The 26,870-nt window shown below is 48.3% G+C and overlaps 1 protein-coding gene across 4 annotated transcripts in view; it reads left to right on the top strand.

Moving 5' to 3' along the window:
* The window catches only part of LOC119227598 (collagen alpha-1(XII) chain-like), a 46,926-nt gene that overhangs the window by 9,912 nt on the left and 10,144 nt on the right, over positions 1-26,870 (top strand). For 2 of the 4 annotated variants that reach the window (XM_037486511.2, XM_037486513.2), the window contains exons 13-51: positions 6-278; positions 4,379-4,648; positions 6,110-6,376; positions 6,521-6,713; positions 6,813-6,937; positions 8,403-8,552; positions 8,654-8,773; positions 8,885-9,049; positions 9,134-9,280; positions 9,664-9,803; positions 10,303-10,432; positions 10,724-10,863; positions 11,224-11,353; positions 11,465-11,601; positions 12,590-12,719; positions 12,805-12,944; positions 13,127-13,259; positions 13,453-13,485; positions 14,226-14,365; positions 16,029-16,158; positions 16,252-16,391; positions 16,491-16,620; positions 18,098-18,240; positions 18,931-19,060; positions 19,163-19,305; positions 19,421-19,550; positions 19,733-19,852; positions 19,978-20,124; positions 20,216-20,332; positions 20,443-20,595; positions 20,749-20,823; positions 20,915-21,054; positions 21,227-21,350; positions 21,527-21,670; positions 21,902-22,066; positions 22,320-22,358; positions 22,525-22,663; positions 23,314-23,456; positions 23,878-23,987. In XM_037486511.2, the coding sequence (XP_037342408.2) occupies positions 6-278; positions 4,379-4,648; positions 6,110-6,376; positions 6,521-6,713; positions 6,813-6,937; positions 8,403-8,552; positions 8,654-8,773; positions 8,885-9,049; positions 9,134-9,280; positions 9,664-9,803; positions 10,303-10,432; positions 10,724-10,863; positions 11,224-11,353; positions 11,465-11,601; positions 12,590-12,719; positions 12,805-12,944; positions 13,127-13,259; positions 13,453-13,485; positions 14,226-14,365; positions 16,029-16,158; positions 16,252-16,391; positions 16,491-16,620; positions 18,098-18,240; positions 18,931-19,060; positions 19,163-19,305; positions 19,421-19,550; positions 19,733-19,852; positions 19,978-20,124; positions 20,216-20,332; positions 20,443-20,595; positions 20,749-20,823; positions 20,915-21,054; positions 21,227-21,350; positions 21,527-21,670; positions 21,902-22,066; positions 22,320-22,358; positions 22,525-22,663; positions 23,314-23,456; positions 23,878-23,987 (5,525 nt within the window). The remainder of the gene's footprint in view (positions 1-5; positions 279-4,378; positions 4,649-6,109; positions 6,377-6,520; positions 6,714-6,812; positions 6,938-8,402; positions 8,553-8,653; positions 8,774-8,884; positions 9,050-9,133; positions 9,281-9,663; positions 9,804-10,302; positions 10,433-10,723; positions 10,864-11,223; positions 11,354-11,464; positions 11,602-12,589; positions 12,720-12,804; positions 12,945-13,126; positions 13,260-13,452; positions 13,486-14,225; positions 14,366-16,028; positions 16,159-16,251; positions 16,392-16,490; positions 16,621-18,097; positions 18,241-18,930; positions 19,061-19,162; positions 19,306-19,420; positions 19,551-19,732; positions 19,853-19,977; positions 20,125-20,215; positions 20,333-20,442; positions 20,596-20,748; positions 20,824-20,914; positions 21,055-21,226; positions 21,351-21,526; positions 21,671-21,901; positions 22,067-22,319; positions 22,359-22,524; positions 22,664-23,313; positions 23,457-23,877; positions 23,988-26,870) is intronic. The other 2 variants (XM_037486512.2, XM_037486515.2) reach the window with 2 other exon arrangements.

Below are 26,870 nucleotides of genomic sequence, written 5' to 3'. Positions count from 1 at the left end.
TTCAGAACGCGGCTCTCCTCGTAACCTTCGCGTCTCCGACGAGACCGTATCCACGATGAAGCTGGAATGGCTGGCCGCTCGAGGAAATGTTCTTCAGTACCGCATTGCCTTCAAGCCCGCCGAGGGCGGTGAACGGAAGGAGGTGTCTGTCAAGGGAGGGACTACCCAGGCTGTGCTGAAGAACCTCCAACCAGCCACTGAATATGAGCTGTTTGTCAGTGCCCGCTACTCCTCCGGTTTGGGTGATCCTCTCCTGGGAACAGGAACCACCTTAGAAGGTAAGGGTAGGGCCTAATTTGAAACCTTTGGAGCATGGCGGGACTGTTTGCTGTAGTCAGTGTGTGACAGGAATGTTCAACATGCTTTGTGGATCAGCAAGTGGGATCCACTGAGTGGGAAAATGATTGTGCATAACAATTAAAGTACCTAAAACACACCCATTGCACCTCTATTGGCCGGCCACCACTGTGTGTTCTGCTCTATTGTGTTGACAGCCGTATGACTGCTGGTAGTTCCTATATATCTTGGTCTGTCTGAGATGAAGCCAGGGTTGTTTTACAGTGGTTTATAAGACACATGGAAGATATCTAATACCTATTGTCAGTTGTTATTCGTTCATTTTTTAATGGGGAATTAACAAATTGTTCTGACAATGGCCATCCTACTCCAAAACGCAACAACAGAGATCTTATTTGTGTTGTTAGCGGTTTTCAGTCAGTGTAGAAGACACAACGTGGGGCAGGTCTTCTATTGGTTTCACACAGTGGGAAGAGGGATTGTTGTAGTGTCACACCACAGGAAAGAACTTCAACAAGATCTCCTTTCAGAGAGATGGCGGGGGGGGGGGGGGGGGGCTTCGCCTCCGGTGGGACAAAACAACAATCAAGGTGCCTTATCCCACAGAAGAGAATATCTCTGACTTTCCGTTAGTTCAGTTTATGGCTGCTGAGCCAGTAAACTGTGTATGAAATGTCTGTCTATAATCACGTCCATGTGTAACTCACACTGAAATAGATTCCCCTTTGAACGCAGTTTGAGCCCATGTGCATGTCAAAGCTAATCTATTCTTCGGAATACCAAGAGCAAAGTTCTGATTGCTTCATGTCGCTTCCTTACATTCCTGGCAGCAGAGAGGTCCTCATTCCAGGGCCTGTTTGAACTTTACTGAGGTTTACCACCTGGATTCTGGCACTACGCTCTGTAAGAGGAGTTGGGCTTATGCTCTGTCCCCTCAAAGATTATCTATCATCTGAAGTAAAAATAATAATGTGTGTACATTTTGATAAGTGCTTCAGCTGTTCCCACACTGACCAAAGGGCTTGGTTTTGATCATTGAGTCCGTTTCCACATGTCAACTCTGTGCTGTGATCAAGCAAACACCCCCATAGGCGAAAATTCACGACAAAGCATTTTGTTTAGCCAGCACTATTCGACTCTCATGACGTCACGAGGCCCCCACACTGATCTCATTGTTTTGAGGACCAGTCACTGAGGGACCCTCTCTGTGAAGTCCATGTAGGCAAGACTTGGGAAAGAGCTGCTTTGCACAAAGCCCTCCCTTGTGGTTAACGGTGGATGGTAGCCAATACAGAAGCCTTGAGTAGGACCAAACATCCTGAAATGACTCAGAAGGGAGGACATAGAAGGTGTCGTTGTGAATGCTGAGCGGAACATCCCATATGTTGATATTATACTCAAACATGACTAAATTATTTACTTAAAAAGAGGTTTTTTTTAATTTTTTATCCAGCATCTGGAAGACGTTACCTAAGAGGGCTGTCTGTCTGTGTCTGGTCACAGGGAGAATTGTCTGTTCTTCCAGGGAGGGGCAATGGACAGGCACAGGCAGAGACGGGGCGAGGATGAGTAAGAGAAAATGGGTTTATTCAAAGTGTCAGCCAGAATGCCTCAGAGGGGATAAAAAAAAAAAGCCAGTCTCCGTGAGCGCAAAGTTCAAAAGGCCCCGAAGCATCGCACCAATACCTCCGAATACAGACCTACCGGCATAACACAGCCAGAAGGAAATTCTTTTTGCTATCTTAAACGTGGACAGCAGCTCAACAACAGGTGAAGCGGCAGCATCTTGGTTTTAATTCCCTCTCAGAGCAACGTCTTTGTGAACCCTTTGGGCAGAGCCAGGCTCCCTCGGTGGTTTTCCTCCACCGCTCTGAAGGTTTGAAGTGATGTGCCAGAGAGACGGGCAACGTTGGCACATTCTCACCGGAGGCTTCAGCCCCCGTGGCTCCGATGCATGTGTCTCAGCAATAAAGGACGGAAAGTTTGAAGCGGGATGCCAGTGCTGAGATGGCACTTTGAGGAAAGGATTTTGGGGGGGGGAGGGGGGGGTGCTAAGACAGTTTGAGTCGGCATTAGCGCGGGTTTTCGGGCTGACTACATAGTTCCAAGGTGGTGAATTAAGATGTAGAGCGGTGCAATGGGGTGAAGGATCCAATGGCCATGTAAAAATCATTAGGACGATGTTCAGAACATGAGCCGGCAGTGTTTCTTTGTTATTTTGTTTGCCGTTCTGATCTGCAGTCATTTATAGTTTTTTTTTTTTTAAGCCTCAGACATGTTTGGCTGCAGATGTGAAGGTTATGTCAGCACATGCCCTGCATGGAATCTCTTTAGACGATGTGGTTTTCTAGAGATGAGGGTGAGGCTGTCATGTCAATGTGTTTTGTTTGATCCGCTTCTATCCTAGGTTGTAATTTTGGAGTATCATTCTTCTTGAAGGGTGGGTACAGTTTGGGTGAGGTTGTGTGGAGGGGAAGGCTGGGAAGGGGGGGGGGGGGGTTAGACAGTAAATAAGGAGATCCAGAAGGTCTTTGTCAGCATGAAATGATATTGTATTGTTATGTTACTGGCACTATACTACTGGGAAACACATCTCCAAATAAGTAAACATCTGTAATGCTTCCATCAAACAAACCTGAAGCTCGATTAATAAACGTACCCTGTAACCCAACATCACATTTAAAAAATGCTTTGCCAGGCCTGTCGGCCATGTGTTTTCGTGGATGTGGACTTCGCTTTAGCTCGCCTCCAAGCGGCGATGAAAGAGTGAGCCGCTGTCTGCAGAACTTATTATCGTGTGATCCTTTTCCCCTCGATTCACACACAGGCGGAAAAGTCCGTCACGTTTATTCCTTTTGGCTCTGGCGAGGACGGCCCCTTTTTGATGGAACGATCCCGGGTATTTATAAGTGCTCACGATGTTTTCGTGCTCCTCCGGAATCTGGAACTCTTCATTAGTTTGTGGCCGTGGCCATTACTCTTCATAACCGGGCCTCCACGCTCAAGGCGCAGAACGCTGCGCTTGGCAGGCGGCGCTGCTGCTGTTATTGCCGTTCAGATCAGTTTCCAACACAGAAAATACGGAAAGGCACTCGAAAGGTGATAGATAGACACATGGGCTTCTTTTTTCTGCGGTGCGGTGGCTTTTTCCAAATGATTACACTTAGAACTTAGGAAGGTTTGTCATGCATCTCATCCTTCTTTTGGCTTTTTTTCCTTAATAAATCCCAGTTTTTGAGTTCTGATGAATGAGGTTTGAGGAGGACCACCCAGCTGCATCTTCCTGCGATTATATTGTCATTAGGTGCTGGCTTGTAGGGGCTTAGGGCCCTGGTTCAGGATCGCGGAGGTTGTGTGGGAGACTTCTCATGGTAGATGAAGCTCCTTTTTTATTAGGCAGCCAAACCCGTAGTGTTCGTCCATCTCAACTGGGTTATCCCTCCTATTTGCTCTATTGGCTGGCCACCACAAAATCCCCTAAACTCTGATTCTGTGCATTTCTGCTTTCATGTCGGTCCGTCAAGAAAAGTGAGTGAAGGGGAGGCGAACATCTGCAATAGTAGCGAACACACTTTAGTGGATCGGGTGTCCTCTGTTTCGAAACGGGACATTTTAAGTGCAGCCGGGGGAGGCGCTGAGGATCTGTGATTTATGATTAGTTTTGCAGACATTTTTCCAGGACTGTTTGATAATGACGGGAGAAAATTAGGATGATCAGACGGATCCCAAGGGGTTAACGCAGAAACAAATGAGTCCTTTTATAATGGTAAATCGCTGGGGTTCTTAGTTTTGTGTATTTTGAGTCTCGGGCCCCCTTCATACACCTGCAGTAGAAATCCACACCACCTGGAAAAGCCCATACTTGCCTGGAGCTCCCTGAAGCCTTTTGGTACTTTAAGCACCAACGCTGCCACCTTAGTTCAATTATTGTGCATCGGAGCAACTCAAATCAAAGAAAAACCTCAGTGAAGTCTTCAAGGTAAACACAAGTAAAGCCGTAGCGCTCCTTCTTTTCCGTTTCCGTATCCACTGAGCAAAACGCTCTCGTTTCTAACCCCGCCTCCTCTTCCTTCCCCCACAGAGCTCGGCTCCCCCAGAGACCTGGTGACCAAAGACGTCACGGACACCAGTTTCGCCGTGTCTTGGGCCGCGGCCCCCGGCAACGTCCGCCAGTACCGCGTCACCTGGAAGTCCCTGTTCACGGAGGAGGCCGGAGAGAAGACGATACCGGGAGACGCCACAGCCACAGTCCTCCAGGGTCTCACCCCGGAGACACGCTATCAGGTGTCTGTGCTCGCCGGCTACGCCCGGGGAGAGGGTCAGCCGTTGGTCGGAGAGGAAACCACAGATAGTGAGTTCCGGCGGTTCTTTCTCGACACTTTGGTAGTAGCACTGCGTCGGGGTTCGCCGAGGTTAACATAGCAGTCGAGAACGCTCTGCGACCACGAGGGGGGGGGGGGGGGGGGGAAACCACAAACTCAATCCAGTTGAGAGGCAACACTTCAAAGCTGCCCCCGGAGGTCACGTGAGCCGCCGGGTATGGAGAGTCTTGCGTGCGTGTTTCGGAGGCGACGCGATGCCCGAGCACGCCTGCGACTGCGGTTTCGTGGGAGATTTCGGGGGCGCGTAGGTGCCTCGGCCTCCTTCTCGTTAGACTACACTCGGGCTCGGAGGAGAAAAGCACATTGAGCGGAAAATCGCACCAGTTGGGAGGGAATTGGTCCATCAGTAGGTGAAATGGAATGTGCTCTTGGAAAGAAATATTTCCAACCATCATTACTGTTCATTGATTCTGGCAGGCGGTGAAACTCCCCGTACACTCCCCGAAAAAAAAAAAAAAAAAATCATCATCTTTTCTTGTGCTTTACAATCACGGGTCTCTTTGAGTCAAACAAGACAAACTTGGATTGTGTTCGTTTTAATAAAAGTGCCTCGCTCTGAAACTGCTCGTTTTGATGCTTCGGACCATTCTGCTCTGAAAATAAGTTTAAAAAAACTCAATGGAGCACGATGGAAAATTGAGAGCCGTGGCTTTGCTCGGGGCTTGAAGGGGAAAAGAAATGTGCCAGTACTCCCCTTGTTCACATGTGGGCATGTGTATTGGCGGCCATTAGCAATCTCTGGCTACGTATTTGTATTCATTTCGTTTTGTTTGTTAGGTTTGTCACTTATTCTTTACCATATTACACTGCGTCAGTTCATTATCAATGTAATGTTAAAATTACATTATTTTACTTGGCCTGTAAATTCCAACCTAAACTTCAAAGGGTGTGAGCTACACAACATATTGTGCTTGTGCCGCAGAAAAAAAAAAAAAAAGCCACATTTGGAAATCCACCAGAGCGTCATTTGATGATGAATCGCTCATAAGACCTGATGTTTAGAGTAAAGGAAAAGAAAAAGAAAGAAGTAAAGGCAGCAGAATCAAAGAGTTCTGGTGCGATTTCCTGGTGAGCACTTCGAGCGCTGGCTTTACTCAACTTCACAAGGCGTCTAAGTGTTCACCCTTTCAAATAAAAACATCACGTAAATTTCGGGTAGGTTTGTGTCCACACGCATTTGGAAACCGAGCAGATATCCAGAAGAAAGACTGAGCTCGCCGAGCGTGTTATTGTTTAGTTTACTTACCGACAGGAAAGCCATGATGCTTACATTTCCAAAGGTATACTGGGAAAACACGCACATTTAGCACATCCCGCCTGAACGAGGCCCGAAATCCACATTTTCCTCTCAGATCATCATTTAATAATTTCTCCCGCCTTTAACCTTATTGTTCCTTTTTTCTTTCTTTTTTTCTCTCGGTTCCCCGCAGTCTCAGCGGCCGGCAGAACGATCGTCGTCTCTGAAGAGACGGAGAAGAGCATGAAGGTGACGTGGCAACCCGCACCCGGGAATGTCCTCAACTACCGCGTGACCTACAAACCCGCGGCGGGAGGGCGCAAGCTGGCCACCAAGGTGGCCGCCGGCACCGAGCACACTGTGCTGAGAAACCTCAGCCCGCTCACCACCTACGAGATCGCCGTCCTACCGGTGTACCGCTCTGGAGAGGGCAAAGCCAGGCAGGGAGAAGGAACAACACGTGCGTGGTTTTTTTTTGTTCGCCAGGTTTACGAAGAGTTTATGCTTCACTGCATAAACATCGTAAACGTCTCACGGTGCAGTATTTATTCCTTCAGTGGTCCTGAGTCATTTACTCACGTATGCAATCGTCTTCTCTCCCCAGTGTCTCCTTATAAAGGACCGAGGAACCTCCAGACTTCAGAGCCTGCCAAGACCAGTTTCCGTGTCACGTGGGACCATGCTCCTGGCGATGTTAAGGGCTACAAAGTCATTTTCCACCCTTCGGGCAAAGACATCGACCTGGGGGAACTTCTGGTTGGTCCCTATGACAACACCGTGGTCCTTGAGGAGCTGAGGTGTGGAATCTCAACGTCATAAGGAACTTTGAAACAATATTCTCCAGTATGTCATGTCAAGAAATATCTGAAATATGTCTCTTTTTTTTTGGCCTGCAGAGCTGGTACCAAATACACGGTGAATGTGTTTGGTATGTTTGAAGGGGGGGAGAGTATGCCTTTGGCTGGAGAGGAGAAAACAACTCTCGTCGATGCACCTGAGCCTCCTCCCTATGTGGCATCAGGTAAAGTTATCTGATACTCTACAATGCAACTAGCCTGTTGTCGAAAATGGTCAAGGAACCACCGGATAAACCATGTTTTAATGCTAAAGAACAACATGGCGTTCAGTCGTTCTGCCACTACTCCCGTCATTGCCTTTAAGGCGGCGTCTCCAGCATGTTATGTCTATGGGCAGCAACAGTCAAACATTGGAGACTGTATCACATAGTAAACTTCTGCTTAGGAAAATAGGCCCCAAACCCACGGCCCGTAAAAGCTAAAGAGGTTCCTTAAATGCCTTTGGTCAAATCGAATCGTTTGGTCGCTTCAGGCTTCTGCTTTTCATTTGTGTAGATTCAGGCCCTGCACGTACAATCTGTTTGCAGTTATGAGAGTTTTTTTTTTTTTTTTTTACTACCTCGCGAGTCAAAGCACGGCCAGCAGTGAGTGTGAAAGGCAGGAAGAAATGTTCTGTTGAAAGGTCAGCTTGACCGCTGAAAGGCAGGCCGGGTCCTAACAAGGAGGCAGATTAGGATCCACAGAGAATACAGAATCCAACGCTTCCCATCAAGTGACAACACGCCAGCGCTCATTTGGTCTCTGGAGTTCATTGGGTGTTTCAAAAGTCCTAAGTAACATTCGCTTTCCTTCGCTTTTGTATTATTTAGTGATTTTAGTCGCAGTAGATAATTAACTCCACCAAAAGCGTTACATCATCTTCCCATTCTTTTTGCATTTCCTTCTAGTCAAAGTATAGTCGGCAGATCCAGGCGTTATTTTGATTATGGTTTTTCTTCTGTGTTCCCTTGCTTGGGTATGTCTGACAGCTGGTTGTCTGTCAGGGGAGGGGGGGGGGGGCTTTTCTGTGTGAGCAAACGGTTCTGTAAATCAAACATATAACCTGTTTTCAGTTGCAGACGGTTGCAGTTAGTGCAACATCTGCATATCTCCAAAGCACATCTGCAGCCCTCCTTTTAGGTACAGCGGATGGGATGCCTCCCTTGTCATCACGCATCACCGCGCTGCTCTGGGGGAGCGCAGTAAGGCCCTCTCCCATCGGCGGCCTTTGATATGTCGCGGGCCTGACTTGCCCCTGGGACTAACTCGTGGACGCAAAAAGGAACAACCCAGAGAGAAACACTGCCTCGACATGCCACAAGACAAGAAGATGATCATTACAACACCTGGAAAATTGAAGTTGTCTGATAAAAATCCCCAGAAAAGAGGGGATGTTTTACTACTTGCTTGTAAATGTATCATTTGTCTGCAACTTGGGGAATGTTTCGATGCGTTTTTATTTCTGTTAAATGCCAAAAACTGAACTCTCCCCTTCTTCTCTTCTTTACCCCTCACACCTATTTATGTACCTCTTTCACTACAATTCCACACGCACTACCTGTGTGTACAAGTTGAACACCATCTTGTCATATGTATCATATCAGACCTTCATATTTGTGAAATTAAGGCCCTGATGTTTTGCCCTCTCAGATGTGACTTGTAAGACCGCCGCACAAGCTGACATTGTGCTGCTGGTCGATGGCTCCTGGAGTATTGGACGTCTCAACTTCAAGACCATTCGCTCCTTCATCGCCCGTATGGTGCAGGTCTTTGAAATCGGTCCGGAAAGGGTCCAAATCGGTGGGTTCAACCAAAACTAGCAACTAGTTATAGTCCAATTTATTTCCAATGAAACACAAAGGAGTGTTCTCTTTGCATTGGTGTAACACTTGTGTCCTTAGGTCTCGCGCAGTACAGTGGAGACCCGAAGACCGAATGGCACCTGGATGCTCATCCAACCCGGGAATCTCTCCTGGATGCTGTGGCCAACCTGCCTTACAAAGGAGGAAACACCCTGACTGGTACTTGGATCGATTTGTTTTTAATCTGTAACCCCCAATCAGCCCAGTGGCAAATGTTGTATCGCGTGACTATCGGGATGAAAGTGAACTTTGTGTGTCTCGGTGTTGTAGGCCTGGCTTTGAACTACCTCCTCCAGAACAATTTCAAGGAGAACGTCGGGATGCGACCCAAAGCCAGAAAGATTGGCGTGTTGATCACTGACGGAAAATCCCAGGACGACGTCATCCTCAACTCTCAGAACTTGCGCGATCAGGGCATTGAGCTCTACGCCGTCGGTAAGTGAAAACAAACCTTGCCTGTTTGTTTGCGTGCAACTTCTCAAAGTGCTCAAAACTACTATCTTCATCATTGCTCTTTAGGTGTGAAGAATGCCGATGAGAATGAGTTGAGGTCCATCGCCACCGATCCGGACAGTATTCACATGTTCAACGTGGCCGACTTCTCCTTCCTGCTGGAAATCGTCGACAGCCTCACCGATAACCTCTGCAACAGTGTCAAGGGACCAGGTGTGTATGAGTTATGAACCCACCGGGCCGAGACCAAAGGAGGGGAATCACCGAGGAACGTTCACCGAAAGTACAGACGGCCTCTGCTAATGATAACAAGCACGGATAGTCCAAGCCAACTGCTCCATTCCCCCCGACATGCATGCCCGTGTATGGCACCATAGACTGTTACAAGTCTGGCCCAGCATGGAATGGCACCTTCAGGGCTTTCAAAAACCAAATCTGATACGTCGTTATCCTTATTAGAGCCAAAAGAAGCTGTCCTTGGAGAGGACATGGGTTCGTAGCCTCAATAACACGCGCTGTCGCGTTTGCGAGCTTCTGTCGCCCCTGTGGTTCTCATTAAGCAGTTCACGCCCTTGTTGTGCTTCCACCTGAGTTAGGAGGTGCACCCGACGCTCCAACTGATCTGAGGACATCGGAGGTGACTCACCACTCCTTCAGAGCCAGCTGGACCGCCGCCGAGGGCCCGGTGGACAGGTACCGCGTGGAGTACATTACGTCGGCTGGACAACAGCAACAGGTATGCGAAACGATGCGCAGCAACAGCACTGTTTGGGTGTCTAATTACATTAGGACACAGGGCAAGGAAACAAGACAGAGGAGAGGATTAGGAAGCTAATACGGATTGCATGAGTTATAGGCTCTAATGGCGTGGAAAAAAGCAATTTGTTTTCTGAATCTAATTTGCAAGATGTTTTTCCAGCTGCTAAATAGCGAACATAATGATGAGGTTTTTATTATTTATGGACACGAGTGCAGTAATAACTTGTTGGATGGATTTCTCCTCATAAATGGATAGCATTAGGAAATACTTTAAGCAGTCGAAAGAAAGAGGGTGCTTGTTATGTCTCTGAATTGAATTGTCTCCAGACTTTGCGCATGAGTAATGATCCATAAAAATGTCCGAAAGCACGCATAGATGTATTATATATTACAGCTCTGTGACATATAACAAGACGACAGTGACAGCAACAGATCTCTATCCTGTAGCTGCAATTGAACTCTTCTGTGTGTATCAGGTGTTCGTGGATGGCACTCAGACCACGGTGGTTCTCCAGAGACTCGACCCACTGACACAGTACGTGATCAACGTCTACTCAGTGGTGGGAGAGGAGAGCAGCGAGCCCCTCGAGGGAACTGAGACCACGCGTATGTCTTTTTCTATTCCTGGCTTCTCGACTCACGTGAAAAAAACACTTAAAAAAAAAAAAAATCCTTACAAGGCAAAAGCTGTTTGTGCGAATGTAAACTGTTTAAACTAAACATATAAGAATCATTGGACTGGTCTTTTTCATCGCTGGTCGTAAATCTGACAATCCGCCAATTAAGGAATCCCTGATAAGCGGGGGGAGAGAGGGGGGGGGCAGTTTAAATTCCACCCGCCCGCTTCCACTGTGCCAATAATGGTTTCCTTTGACCCCCCCTTGCCTGTTTCTCTAGTTCCCCTGAGTGCTGTTAGACGCATGTACATTTTCGACGAGCAGACCACCACCATGCGGGTGAGATGGGAGCAGGCAGCCGGCGCCACCGGGTACATGCTGCTGTACAGCGCCATCAACGCCACCACCGCGGAGCAGGAGGTGAGAGGTTGTCCTTTGGGGGGCGAACGCATCACGAGGCCGGGGGCGGGGGCGGAGGGATATACGACAGGGGAATAACATTCACACGCAGGACAATGCACCCAAACACGAAGAACGCAAGCAGCTCTCGACAGAATACAGATGTCAGCCGTTGCATTTGACGAGAACCACCAGTGGCCCCACCCTCCAACGTTAGTCTCAAAGATGTGGGGGAAACACGAGCTTTGCCAAACGAAACACCACCATCTTTTTTTTCACGAGGTGTCGAACGCCCGCAATTCTCCCGCCGGTCTCTTCCAAATGCCTCAATGCGTGTCACTTTCTCCCTTCTGACCGTGCGCTGTTGTTTCGCGTTTGCAGATGAGAGTGGGACGGGATACGACCGAAGTCCAGCTGGCGAAGCTGCTCCCCGACACGGCCTACACGCTCTCGCTCTTTGCCCTGCACGGCGAGTTAGCCAGTGAGCCGCTGACCAACCAGGGAGTCACACGTACGTAGTCCCTCAACGCAGCACATCCGCCGCTTTGGTCTCATCCTTTTCTTTGTGAATGCTCGACTTTAATCCGATGACCTTTGCCCCCCCCCCCCACCCCAACTTCAGGGCCTCTGCCACCTGCCGGCAAGCTGAATGTTCGCGACGTCACCCACAGCACGTTGAGGCTTATCTGGGACGCCGCTCCTGGTCTTGTTCGCAAGTACCTCATCACCTACAAGCCCGAGGAAGGAGACGCAAAAGAAGTGAGTCTGGTTCCAATCCTCTTTAGCTCTTTCTGATGTTTCCCTTCCGCTGCATGTTGCCTGCTTCCGCCATTAGGTTCATATATTGATTTATATATAAACTGATATATATATATACATATATGTTACACTGAATCCTTCACGTATTGGCTGAGAGCACGTAATGGAGAGTGCAGCTGGTTGCGTGGACACGAGGGAAGGTTTTCGATTCCAATGAAAACACTATGAGACCATCAGAAAATGGTTCTGTGGGGGCTGAAGGGTGGATTGGACAGCTTCTCCACGGACGCATATCCCCTGTTAGGAGTACTCGGGTTTCAGCAGAAAACTCGGTGCTCAGCGTTTTCGCTACTTCTTTAGCCATAAATCAGGTGGAGGTGACCCCCCCCAAACCGCTACTGATGGAAACACCCGTGTGACTCATGGGAGGAAGATGCAATGCGGGGAAAAGCAGCCTAGTGCCCGGAAAGTAGCACAATGTCATGTTTGTCGTGATGGATTAGGTGATGGAAGGCAGGCCGCGGGACGTATTCCCTCCAGGTGCATCATTTTACAAAAGGTTTAATGGTTCACAGAGACAAATACTGTGTCTGTTTGGGCTTTAAACAGCAAAAGAACAGCAACTCCTGCTGTTTATTCCCATTCCCCTAATGGGACAAACAGCAGTAAAATCAGCATGGTGTTTCCTAAAAGTATTTCAGGTGGTTTTCTTAGCCGCTATTTTTGTTTGTTTGTTTGTTTTGTGTTTTTTTTCTTTTTCGTTTGTTCTCTGGAAACGACCAGTTTAATATCCACAAATTTCCCTCTACTCTACTACTTCTAAGGAGTGCTTTGCAGCTGTTTTACCGCGTTCCTGGAAACTCGTGCTGTGAACGGAATTCAAGTTTTTCAAGTCTTGCTTGAGAAAAAAAAGCAACTTAAGCTGTTTGCCCTTTCAAGCCTCAACATTTGCAATGATATTTAATACGCTTACTTGATTGTTCCACAGCTGGAAGTGGACGGAAGTGTGACGACCAGACAGTTGGACAGCCTGATCTCCCAGACAGAGTACTCTCTGGCTGTCACTCCGATCTACGACGAGGGACCCGGTCAACCAATGTTGGGAGAGGCAATCACTGGTAAGAGACACCTCATCATTAATATGACATTGAGGAGAATGGGCACCATCCCATCACTCTTAACTCCTCTCCTTCTATTCTGCAGATGTGGTTCCCGCACCGAAGAACCTGCGGCTCACGGAGGTCACAGAGACCAGCTTCAGAGCCACCTGGGAGCACGGAGCCCCTGACGTGGCCATGTACCGGCTCGGCTGGGTCAAGAGGGGAGATTCTCCCGGCGAATCCGTAAGAAAAATACAGTTTTTAAAGATTTTTCGAATAATTTATGCAGGTATTTCTTGATGAAAGTGCTTCGGGGACCCAGATGTTTCTCAACAGTCCAATTATAAGCACCCCAGCGTGGATCTTGTGTTGCTCATGTTTGGTTTCTTTTGTCTAAAAGTTGTGGTCTTGTTTTGCTCGTTCAGTTAATTCTGAACAACGATGAGATATCCTACGTCCTGGAGAATTTGGACCCTGACACGCCCTACGACGTGTCCGTCACCGCCATCTACCCGGACGAGTCGGAGAGCGAGGACCTGCTGGGCAACGAGAGGACATGTAAGGTTCACACTCTGCAATGGCGACCGAAACCCTCCCCCCCCTCCCCAGGGTTAAAGGACTTTGCTTCAGTTGTTTGACAGAATCTCCGTCTGAACTTTAAACGAAGGACAGCCCAATTACTAACATTTTTAAATTAGCCAAATTCTTAGCAAAGGCTATGCCCATTATACCTTTCTATTTCTGCCTCTAGTGCCTCTAAGGTCCCCAAGTGGTGGTCCAAAACGTAAGTATACTCATGGTAAAGCGAGAGGATGTTTTTTTTTTTTTTTTTTCATTCAAGTTGTGGAAGCATGTTTTATATTCAAAGCAGTCATCAGCATTTTTGTTCATTCAACGACCGTCATCATCATCATCATCATCATCATCATCATCATCATCATCAAGCAGGGGGCCCTGAACCCAACCAGCGATGCACCCGACGCGTTCGTTTGTGTGTCCTCGTCTGTGTTCATCTCGTTGTCCGCACCATTCACCCCGTGGCTGTTTCTGAATCTCTTCTTACCCAGTGAAAATGACAAATGACATGGCTGGAGAGGGGTTTTCCAAATATGCATGCCCCCGCCCCAACGGGGATTTGAATCCTTGTTTTCGAAGCGCATTGCATCGTTCATCATCAATTCATTCAATCCATTTCTCCATCCCATTCATCCATGCATCTATCAGCCCATCCATCATCATCCTTCCATCCATTCATTGCTGTTCACAAGAATCCATCCCTGCCTCAGGAAAGACAAAACCGATTGTCTTTGCTTTTTTAAAGTTGCAATCCTTGATAAAAAACAGCGATAAACCGGCTTTTCTTCTACCGTGAGGTAGACATTTTAACCACGATCCGAACCAAAATATCAAGGACTGTGTCTTTTTAAAGAATATATTTTTAACGTATGCAGTGGAAAAGAAAGCCGCTCGCACCAACGTGACGCATCGACACTGACGCCGTTGTACTTGTGAAACGCTTTCCAGTGCCCAACGGACCTGCCACAAACCTGGTTGTGTTCAACGAAACCACCACCACTCTGAACGCCAGGTGGAATCCGGCTCCGGGGCGGGTGCAGAACTACAGGATCACTTACGTCCCCACAGCCGGAGGCAGGAGTCAGACTGTGAGTCGCCCGGCGGACCAGCACGCGGCTTTGTGTGGTTGTTGTGTCTTCTGAAACTTAGCAGTAGAGGAGACTTTTTTCATTTGCAAGCTGCTTTTAGTGGAAATGTGTCAAGTAGAGAAGTTACCCGGTAGTTTATTGGAATATAAGAAGTAGCAGCTTTGCTGGAAAATTAAGAGTTTATACTTACTCCTTAATCTTCTTGCCAAATTCACCGGATTTCCATCAATTATTACTTACGCTCACGGCCCCTCGAGCTTTCACTCGATCACCGGATCGGTTTCTTCCTCCAGTGGTCATTCGGCCTCCAGGAAACACAGGTGCTGCCACTGGTTTAGCTCTGCCTTTAGTTTGCCCTGATATAAATCTCTTCAGCGGTTGTCTGGACGTGGCAGCATCAATGTGGACAAAACCCTTCATGGGTTTTTATCAATATTTCCAGACACAGTTTTTTGGATGACGGGTCGCATATTTGGTTTTAATTTGCCGTCAGACACTTCTCGTCGCTTTCCAAAAAGCCAGACTTGAAAGCAAGCAAGCACGCGAAAGTGTGTGTTTAGACTGCAGACAGATCAGCTCCAAAACAAACCCCTAAATCAACGGTAGTTTTTTTTTCCCCCAGACTTTGTTGAGTATATTTCATCCTCACCAGTGTGCAGTAATACTTTGTGAGGCGTTATTTAAGAGAGAAACAATGTCATCGAAAGGTCACAGTTTGTGTGTGTGTGTGTGTGTATGTGTGTGTGTGTGTACACGGAAAATGGAATGTTCTTGTTCAGTGTATGTTTGTGTAATGAGAGAGTACTGTGCCATGTGTGTCAAATAGTGCCGCACTAAGTTGCTTTCATCACAAATCTTGCAAATGCCGTCCCGCCGTTCTCTCCTCTCTTCAAAATAAGTTCCAGATGACAGACAGCGTTTGTCATTCTGGAGACGGCGACTGAAGGTCTAAGCAGATTTTCAGAATTCTTTTGCAAAATGTGCCTTTGGCTCGGCTGGTGTCACAGCTGACCATAACTTTCCCTTTGAACACAATGTGAAAGGTTCTCCTCTTTGGTACTTGATTCATTTTGGGATAATTGCTTCGGTAAAATCACACTGAAAGAGTGATGGAAAGCTGCAAAAAGGGTTAGCACAACATGTCAACATTTAAAAGAGAGCATTTATTTGGTCTTGTTTTTCTCCTGAAAAGTCCAAAACACATTTAGAAGACTACTGTTGTGCTAAATTATAGAACTTCCTCCCTTCTGTGTTTGTTTTAATTTGCTCATAAAAGACTGCACAGCGATTAAAGGAACCCACAGAGGATTAAGGAAGAATTTCAAAGCACCGGCGGTCACATTATCACACACCAGGTTATTGACATCACTTTGATGCACCCACAAAGCCGCTCGACTCTTGATCCCATCTGATAGAGCTTTTCCCTCGGTGGATACTGGAATGGCTAAAAGATTTTTTGAAAGCGACGGTGAGACTGATGTATAAATCGTAAACAATGCATCTGGCTTTTTTTGGTAAACAACTTAACCAGTAAACTCTCGATTGAGTAGTTTGATTAATCACAACCACGTGTAGGATGAAACCAAACCTTTGACTGCATCTGTGATAACATACAACATACATGTTAAAGCCATGACCTTAAATGGAAACGTATCCCTGCTAGACCCAAGTTGGAGGCAAGAAAACTACCGTCCTGCTTCCTAAGCTGACCCCTGACACTGAGTACTCCATCTCCGTGGTGGCGGTCTACGCCAAAGGAATCAGCCCGGAGCTGAAGGGCCCTGGAAAGACCAGTGAGTTCTGACACCCCCCCCCCCCCCCTCACGATGCGATGAACGTACCCAGCGCTGTTTGGGTCTGACCCTTTCCAATGCATCACACCTTAGGGCCCTTGGGCGGTGTTAGGAACCTGCGGGTCACAGACCCCACCACCACCACCCTGAACGTGCTGTGGGAGGCCGCGGAGGGCAACGTGCGTCAGTACAAAGTCTTCTACGTCCCCGCCGCCGGAGGACAGGAACAGATGGTGAGTTGTTGCGGGGGGGGGGGAGGCTGCTCCACAATTCACAAAACGCGGGGGCCAAAGCGCTTCCTTAGTCCAACGTCTCGGTAAACTTGTGTCCAGGTCCAGGTATCTGGCAGCACCTTCAAAACCGTGCTGAAGAACCTGCAGTCCGATACCGTCTACACTGCGACTGTGGTTCCCGTCTACTCTGCCGGAGACGGACAGCGCCTGTCCGAGAGCGGCAAAACCCGTAAGCACCGCACACACACACACACACACACACACACGGCCTCCTCGGGAAGACGGTTTCCAGGCCGAATTTCATTGACGAGCAGATTTTTTATTTTTTTAATTTTTTGGCCACAATTTCCAACCACCAATGGGTGCTGGTAGTGAGTCAGCGCTTTGCGCGGTGATTGCGTAGGAAGGAATTCCTCCGGGTTGGCAGGACGGTAATGATGTCTCATCTGTCTTTGCTCTGATATTGTGCATTTATAGGTTTGGGGGTAAGCTGGTGGTCAGGATAATGTTGGGTATAGGGAACATGGGGGGGGGAGGGGGGGAGGGGTGTATCGACTAATTGGCTCCGGTTTAGGAAAAAAGAAAATGAAGGGGAGGGGCTAGAAATGAATGGAGATGTGTTTTATGGCTCTCAACTTACTTGGCTAAGGTCATGCTCCATGGCTGCTACTGTTCCCCCCCCACCCCCCCCACCATTTTCCCTTCTGGAACCATGGACCTTCATGTTCTGTGGCTTTTTCCTCGAAATGTTAACTGAGCTCTTATGCGTTACGTAAAGTGTGACGGATGATGCCGCTACAAAGCCTTTTACCACTAACCTTGTAGCTCCGTCGCATCTGTGGAACATGTCCTCATCTGCACTCAAACTGCAGTGCCTCAATTTATTCCACCCTCTAAGGATGGATCAGCCCTCATTATTTGAGTCGACTTTGCAAGCAGCTGACTCTTGATTGTGCCTTTTAAAATTCGGGTTACAAGCTCGGGTTTGTGTAACTTTGTGTAAGTACGGATGTTCCCTGCCCGCGTTTTGCCCGCTGCGTTTTTCCCGTGCATTTTTGGGGTTATATTGGGGGGGCAGCACAAAGCTTCCAAACATCTGCTTTGTTTTTTCCTTTAGAGGCAAGCTTCACACAAGGGCTGCACATACACCGTTTTATATCCTATTCATTAACCTGCGGGGCCCCCGACAGGAAGCATCCTGTTGATTGCAGTATTGTTAAATAACGTCTTAAACTGGGCCACGGTGTTGTTGCAAATTCATTGACGCGCTCTCATGTGAATGTTGCACTGTTCCGTGGGTCCACACAACTAGTCTAGACCACGTTGTGTTAAATGAGACTGAATGAGAGTTCCACTGGTTGTGAGACTCTCAGAGGTATCATTTAAAACTTGTAAATAACCCCCATGAAACAACGCGGGGTCAAACGTCACAACGCTAAACCATGAATTCAAACAGAAACATTCTTCAAACAATCTCTGTTCATCCCTCCTCTGCCTCGTCTCATCTTCTCCCCGATCTTTACAAACCACTCAAGTTGCCGGCCTTTGACCCCCAGTCTAAACGTTCCTCTCACTCAATCTTCTTCCCACTTTGTGCCGTGTATGGGCTTGACCTTTTGCCCCCGATCCTCATCCTAACCCCCCTTTTTTTTTTGTTGCTCTCCGTGTCTCCGTCTCATCACCCGACATTCCCCCGGGGCCTGCAGTGGTGCGAAGCCCCGTCAGGAACATCCAGGTTTTCAACCCCACCACCAACACTCTGAACGTTCGCTGGGAGGCGGCCACGGGTCCGGTGCTGCAGTACCGCGTGGTCTATTCGCCGCTCAGTGGCGCCAGGCCCTCTGAGTCGGTGAGTGTAATATAGCACATGTGTATACAAATTGGTGCAGAATGTTATTACCAGCTTAATGGACCCATTAGTCTTGTCACCAAATGGTCCGTGTTAGCGTGTTTGCGTGCATGCAGGTTTGCCCGTACTGCCTTTTTTAAAATTGAAATCCCCGTTCTACAATTTCCATCATCTGGCACCAGTGTGACCACATCTTCAGGACTTCTGGGTTGCTTAAAGAACTTTACTTTGACATGGTATCATTAGCTCCTTCCAGCATCTGCCAATGTTATTGCACCATTAAGAACAGTTTATCCACTGGGAGTTAAAAAAAAAACACAGTATTTAAAGAGTCAGGCAATTTCCAGTTTATTGATGGAGAGGTCCACATTTATGGCCAGCCCAGAACCTTTTCTGCAGCTGCAGCTATGATCTGCAATGTGCCCTTTGAAAGCTGGCACCATCAAATTTGTTATTAGCTGGAGATTTTCAGGATGTTTTTACCAGCATCAGCAATGCCAGACCTGATCAGAGAGGTTAACTCAAGCCTTCCAATTAACTCAAGTTACCTAACAGAAGGTAGCCGTATGCAACAAAGCTGTTGTTACGGGTCAAACTGGGTCAAAGCAGCTAAGGTGCCAGCTTACCAGAAAATCTAAAAAGTACTGAGATTCTTCGGGTTGCGTCTCATGCGCAAATATCTCTCCGCAGGTTTTGATACCAGGGAGCACAACCGAGGCCTTTCTGGAGCAGCTGCTCCCGAACACCGGCTACAACGTGGGAGTGGTCGCACTGTACAGCGACGGAGAAGGACCCGCTATCAGCGACGCCGGAAAGACACGTGAGAACCTTTTTGCCTCCGTGTTCATAGGTCCACCCTCCAACCATCCGGTGTAGTTCCTTCAACGATCGCACCTCGCTTTTCGCACGTTTCCATGCTCAGTGCCCCGCAGTGGTCCGAGGAACCTGCGCGTGTATGACCCCACCACGAGCACCCTGTCTGTGAGCTGGGAACATGCCGACGGTCCCGTCACGCAATACCGCATCACCTACGCCCAGACCACTGGAGACCCCATCGAGGAATACGTAAGGATGTGGCAATCACTGAGCATTCACCCACAGCGCTCAGTGACGAACCTCAGACATGAATGCAATGTTCTCATCTCGTTCTTTTTTTTGTGACATGGCTAATGTCTCACAGACCGTGGTACCGGGAAACAGAAACAACGTGGTCCTGAAGAACCTGGATGCAGACACTCCTTATGACATCAGAGTGACGGCCATCTATGCCGACGGAGCCGGAGGACAGCTGGAAGGGGACGGACGCACGGGTACGAGCAAGACGCCGCACAGACAGTGGAGAATGGGATTAGATCGGTCTCCGTTGTTTTGGATACGGATTGAGATATTTCGCCCGTATCTAAAGTGGCAAAATGGGCAATAACGACGTAGAACTACAAACCACAGCGATGGACGGGAAAGCCGTGTTGACTGTGTCTCGTTTTTCCGCCAGTGGGGATGCTCGGCCCCAGGAACCTTCTTGTTTCTGATGAGTGGTACACCCGCTTCAGGGTGTCCTGGGACCCCGCCCCCTCCAGGGTCACCGGATACAAGATCATCTACCAGGCTGAAGGTGGGAACATGTCGTTATTGCTTTTGATGCTCTTTGATATTACACCTCAAAGGAACTTTTATACAATTCGTGGGACTTTCCTTTTGATACTAACGCATAAGGGGGCCCTTAATGTCTACTCGCAGGCTCTGATGAGTCCTTGGAGGTGTTTGCTGGAGACGTGACCTCCCACCAGCTGCACAACCTGAAACCTGGGACCACCTATGACCTGAAGGTGCTGGCGCAGTACGAAGCAGGCCTCAGTGCGCCTCTCATTGGCACAGGCACCACATGTGAGTGTTATCTGCACAAAATGAAGTTGATTCTAGTTTTGGCCGCCACTCCATTTCCCCCGCAAGTAATAACAAGAGTGCTTTCCTTTAGTGTACCTGAACGTGACAGGCCTGAGCACTTACAACGTTGGCTATGATACCTTCTGCATCCGATGGAGCCCTCACAGAGCCGCCACCTCCTACAGGCTCAAAGTCAACCCCATCGATCGTAAGTGGCTCAGTTAATGCCCGACTGTGGAGGCGCCTCGCTGGTGGCAGCTTTAAACGTGTTTCAATCTGCCCAACCTGGATTCCCCTCTCGGCTTCCCTCTCCCCCAGCGTCCAAGCGAGGAGCTAAGGAGATCACCGTCAGGGGCTCGGAGAGCAACTACTGCTTCGACGGCTTGACCCCCGACTCGCTGTACGAAGCCACAGTGTTCACCCAAACCCCCAACCTGGAGGGACCCGGAGTCAAAGTGAAGGAGAGGACATGTAAGATAACGCCCCCTGTGCTGGTTCGTCCCCGATGAGGACAGTTCAGCTTCACCAGTCAAACCAGCTGGAGCTTGGATTTTTATTCTGCCACGTCATGGTGCGTCACCCTAAATGTTTTTTTTTTGTTGTTGCTTTGTTTCGCCCTCGCAGTGATCAAACCCACCGAGGTGCCGACGGAGCCGCCCCCGCCCCCTCCCCCGGCAACAGTGCCCCCTGCACTAGATGGTGAGGAGAGCTCTGGCGTCAGCAAAGCCAACAGTAACTCTGGTGGCTTTGCTGACATTTCACATCGATGTCATTGAACCTGCATCCACAGTGTGCAAAGGCGCCAAAGCAGATGTGGTCTTCCTCATTGATGGTTCCTGGAGCATTGGAGACGAGAGCTTCCTGAAGGTCCTCCAGTTTGTCAAGAGCATGACTGGAGCATTTGATGTCATCAGCCCTCGCGGCATGCAGGTCGGCGTCGAACCTCTCTAATGTGTCTTTGATGAGTTTTCATCCGCACGTTTTTGTAAATGAAACCCACCCAATGCAATGTTTTGAAACGTATGTTTCTGTATGGTCCGTATTGTATTTGTGCATCAACCATTCATCGCTCTCTCTTATAATTTTTGTCCTCTTTGAACAGGTTTCATTCGTGCAGTACAGCGACGACGCCAAGACGGAGTTCAAGCTGAACACCTATCAGGACAAGGGCGTAGTGATCTCAGCTTTGCAGAATGTGCGCTACAGAGGAGGCAACACCAAGACAGGTACACCTCTGAAAGAACACCGGGGTCTAAATGGAACGTATTGTTGTAAAGAAGAGAATCGATAACCATTGACTCCCTCACATGAGTAAGTGTTATATTTAACTTAGTGTTCCCTATTTGGTGCTCTCTGAACCCTCTCTGGTTCGTTGTGGTCCTCCTCCTCCTCCTCCATCCAGGTATCGCTCTGAAGCACGTCTATGAGAAGGTGTTCACCTCGGACAGCGGCATGAGGAGGAACGTCCCGAAGGTGCTGGTGGTGGTCACGGATGGACGCTCCCAGGATGAGGTCAAGAAGAGCGCAGAGAAACTGCAACATTCCGGTATGTGTAGAATTATTAATCATTGCCATGCACTTTGTTTTTTGTCTGTGTCCCTATTGTATTTAGAAGAGCTGTTTTTCTTTATTTCCATCCACCAGAGCCCCAGTTGTTAATTTAATAAGCTCTTGAAAAGATCAACACTGTGTGTGGCTGCTGGAGGTTTGACAGCAGTCTTTGTTTTTGTGTGTGTGTGTGTGTGTGTGTGTGTGCGTGTCCGGGTGCGTTCTGCAGGCTACAGCGTGTTTGTGGTGGGAGTCGCCGATGTGGACATGTCGGAGTTGAGAATCATCGGCAGCAAGCCCAGCGAGAGACACGTGTTTGTGGTGGACAGCTATGACACTTTCGCCAAGATCCAGGACAACCTGATCACCTTCATCTGTGAAACCGCCACGTCCAGTAAGGCCGACATTATTGCATCACAAAAAAAAACAAAAAAACATTCAAAAACATTTCTTTGGGCTGAGGACTTTTTCTCTAAAGCTTTTATCGTGGGTTGATCAATGCACATGCAGAGGTAACAGGAAGCTCACCGGTTTCCCCGCATTTCAGTGGATTTCCTGCCAGGAAGTGCACAAACTGACATGAATCACTTTCTCTAACCCTTAATCTGTTTTTCAAAGCCTTTTACAACTTTTCTGTCCTGTTCCAGCTTGCCCCCTGATCTACATCAATGGGTTCACAACACCGGGTGAGCAAAGAGCCTCGCCACGCACCTTACACATTCGCTAATACCTCCGGAGCGTGTTTGCATTGGGGGAAGCTGCTGTTGTGCTACGCAAACAATTGAGGTTTTCCCTCTTTCCATCTCCCATCCTTCCCTACGTGCCTCCCTCTTCTCTCACACCCCACGCCAGGCTTCAGGATGCTGGAGGCTTTCAACGTCACCGACCGGACCTTCGCCGACATCAACGGTGTGTCCATGGAGGCGGGCTCCTTCAACAGCTACATCGCCTACAGGCTGCACAAGGACTCCTTCCTAAACCAGCCCACGAAGTAAGCGCTGACACTGATGGGGGTGTGTCTGTGTGTGTGTGTGTGTGTGTGCGTCAAACGGAGGCCGTATGAGTCTAACTGTGTCCACATCCCAAGCCTCTGCTGGCCTTATCTCCCGTGTGCACGCAGTCCATCATTCATAATGGGGCTTCTGTAGTCTGTAGCCCCCCCCCCCCGGTGCCCCTCGGCTATGAGCCCACAGCCCTATTTGTTGTTGCAGCCTGTGGAAGAGCCGAATAGTTCCTGCACCAGCCCTCCTCCCGCCTGTTGTGTTTTCGAGGGAGCAAACAAATAAGCTCCGCGTCTCCCGGGTCTCATTTGAGGGATGTTTTGCATTTTGCGGAGCATCCGACCTGTGTTTATAATGATGAGCACTTGGTGCCTGGAAGCGGCCACATGCCATCACGTGCACAAATGGAAACGCTTCAGACTTCAGACGACGAGAGGGAACACGGAACGTTTTCAGCATGTGGGCAATTTTGGCGAATCACTCAAGGGTTTCTCGGGCCGATGCCACGGACCGGATGCCGCATCACTGCAAGGGGGGGGGGGGGGGGGGGGGTCCGAATGGCCTCGAATCGTTTGTGTGGCAATGGCGCGGTCCTGACTCATGACTCGTCATCGACGTATGTCACTCTTTACGTTTACAGGGAAATCCATCCGGAGGGTCTCCCCCCGGCCTACACCATCATCCTGCTCTTCCGCCTGCTGCCCGACACGACCTCTGAACCTTTCGATATCTGGCAGATCTCAGACAAAAACAACAACCCCGAGGTCGGGATCACCGTCAACCGTGAGTCTTTCATCCTGCCGTGGCCCCCAGCTGTCTCTATTTTGGTACCTGACCCAAAATAGAGACAGCTGTGGGCTTTTAAATAACAACTTGACCTGTTGACCCGCCGCTATAGTTTGTCAGATGTAATAATGAGACAGTTGAGGCATGTTCTGAATAACATTCCCCTTTTGGATTGTCCCCCAGCTTTTTTTCAAATTCTCTAATAGAAAGCCCGCCATTTGTGAATACGCATCTTTCACAAATGCACGGTTACACACGTGGTGAATGCGTGTAGATAATAAGAACCATGGGCCCAATCCCTCCCAGCCTTCCCTCTCTACAGCCATGTGTTCTCCATAGAGCCCGGCTTTAGCCCTGCGTGCCAACGCATCCTAACGCGCTGTCGGGCCGCTTAAATCAAAGGCTCCTTTCTCTCCAGCCTCCAGCAAAGCGATCACGTTCTACAACAAGGACGCCCGAGGAGAGATCCAGAGAGCCACGTTCAACGAGCAGCAAGTGAAGCGGGTTTTCCACGGGAGCTTCCACAAGGTAAACCCAGCGCGCGGCTCTTAAACACAGTGATGCTTCTGTTGACGTTTGGTTTGAATAGTTAAGAGAGAGCATTTCGTGGTCACCTGTGGGCTGATTGTCGTTTTCAGATCCTTTTACATTCAGAACTCGGTCATTTTTTTTTCCTCTCGCATATTGGCTTTTAAATCCTGTGTGACTTCATGCTTCGTTTAAGGGGTCTGACCACATAGAGACGGGAAACTCTCCCGTTAGTTGTCTCGTGATTTAGAAACGGGTCGGCTCCAGTCGGATTGGATTGAGTTTAATTTTGGGTTCTGTTTGTACTGGGTTCATAAACGGTGGGCTTTGCGGTACCTCTTTAAAAGAAGTTCTCCCTGCGTTTAGTACACAGAGAATCGATGCAACTGAGTCCAAGACATCCTGAATTTGCTTTCCCTTGTTCTGCAAAAGAACGGGATCTCAATTTTCCCATGATGCAACGTCTTTCGTCGAAACATGCAAAACTGCAAAAGAACCACAGCACACATTAAAGAAGGGATTTCAGTAGTATTACCCATGACGAGAGCTGAACTTTATGTGTACAATTGGTGGAATGCCCCTTTAAACTCTTTGCTGGAGCCCTTATAGTTTTTGGTACCAAAGGACACTCAATAATAGTTCTGTCAGGATTGTAAACAATGGATTAAAAGGTTGAATCCAGATGTTTTGAACCGTCTCAGAAACCGATCCGTGCCGTCAGCCCTTTAAGGAAGAAATTAAGATTGAACTCCCAGTGGAGACCGGTAATTTGAGTATTCATTAAAATCAACTACTGTTCAAACTATCTTGAAATAATCATCCATAAATGGTGTTATTGTTGGACAAACTCTGTTTCTCAGTGGTTTAACCACTAAATCAGGGCTCACGTGCCAAGTTTATAGCTGCGATAAACAATACGTGTGTGCAACACGCAGCGAGAGGTAAAAAGAGACATCAGATGCCTCGGAGTCCGAACATAAAACATCCTCCGTTGTGTTCCAGCACAGAAGGGTGTAGGGAGCACAATGGGGGACACTGTATCTCTCCATCATCAACCCAGAATGCCTTTGGATGCTAGATTCATCACTGGAAGGAAAACGGCTGTTTTCAATGTATTGACTGTTTCAAGCCCCCCCCCCCCCCCCCCCCTCTCCTCCACCACTCCTCCTTCTAATGTAATCAAAACGAATGACCCTGTTTGATGCCCCGTGGCCTTATGCGACATCAAAGCTAACCCGCTTGCTGATATTACAAAGTACAGCGTTTCGGGCGGGAGGTCCGATGGGAGCGGCGCGTTGGCCCCGCGGATCAGAGCGTTCAGCTTCGACCGCTTGACGCCTAATTGCAGGGTAACTCCATGAATGAATAGGAACCCTGGAAAATGTTGGGTCGGACTCAGGACTGTGATGTAAATGACATCACTGATGGTTTCGTTGGACAGCAGCCTGTGTGTGTGTGTGTGTGTGTGTGTGTGTGTGTGTGTGTGTTCTGCGGCCGCGGCAGAGACTGCAGTCTGAATGTACACTGGGTGGCTGCTTTGCGGTGCTGTAGTTGTTGGTCCGTGAGCTGGCGGGTCTGCAGCGGTCTAACCCAGCTGCCCAATGCGCTGGTCTGCTGAGTGGGTGCCGCTGCCGACAGCTGTGGTGGTTTGTCTTTACACGTTGCCAGTGGTTTGCCAACGATTATCCGTGGATGTTGCAGAGTGACCTCTGTAATAAAGTGTGTGCTTCGGGCTGAGTGGAGTAACGAAGGACGCTTCTCGCCGTTGATGCATCTGCAGATTCTATCCTCTTTTCATTGATTTTTGAAAGAAAGTGGAAAGAAATCTAGATCGAATGTCTTGTTTTTACATTTTAGAGAATAGAACCGTTTTCTTGCATTTTTCTCACATTCACACTTTCTTTCCATCGCTTAATCTATTACCAAACTATTCTTATCTTAAAAGACAGCTCGACGGCTTTTGTTATCAAGCCCGGTTAATAAAAAAAATAAAACCCAGGCTGGAGAGGTCATGGTCTATTGCTTATAGACCATGTGGGAAAGCTCTCACAGATGACTAAAGCAGATGCAAGCCACTCACTGGTCCATTGGGGAATCCCCTCCCACACTCAAAAGGGTGGGAGCCCACAGAAGGTTCCTCCTTCACCGAAGGCCACGCTGTGACCAGCCAGGAGGTCGGTGTGGTCACTGAACAGTGCACTGGAGGGCTAAAAAGCACACAAAAAAAAACGTATTGTTCTTCAAGTCTCGAGTTCCAGTTTATCAAACGTTCCTTTCAGGCGCTTTTTTTTTTTTTTTCTTGCAAAGGTCGGGCCAAAATACGCGCACGCTAATTCATTTATTTTTGCCAAAATGATCCACTGACTGCAGTCATTGTGCTCTTCATTTGTGACGACTTTCTTTTTTGGACACGGAGACACAAAGAGAAGAAGACTTCCTGAAAACTGAGAGCGAGAAATACAGGAAATTAACTTTTCTCACCAAAGAAATCCACAGTGACTGTTTGCAGGTGCCAGATCAGACATAAAAAAGCTTCACATTATGAAAGATAAATTGGAAATGATTGACTTAAGTGGGGATTTCTTGTCCGGCAACAGCACTGTTAGCATTAAACAACAATCTAATGCCAATTTCCATAGCGATTTATTTGAATGCTAATTCAGGTAAATTCACTAATTCACCTAAATGACATTCATCATTAACAGCATGGATGAAATGAAGGCACAGGCGTATGAAGGAATCGCTCAGGAAAGAGCCAAGAACCATAAAATCTAACCTGATAATAATGACGGAAATATATCAAACGTATTGGAGCTGGGAGCTGGGAAGTCTTCCCACACGGACTCCTGACTGCGCGTTGACCCGGCGAGGCGCAGGGAAACC

This window comes from Pungitius pungitius, chromosome 14 (genome assembly GCF_949316345.1).
Source record: "Pungitius pungitius chromosome 14, fPunPun2.1, whole genome shotgun sequence".
NCBI lineage: Eukaryota > Metazoa > Chordata > Actinopteri > Perciformes > Gasterosteidae > Pungitius > Pungitius pungitius.
Note: the sequence above shows the minus strand (reverse complement) of the source record. Positions and strands in the feature narration are given on the sequence as shown.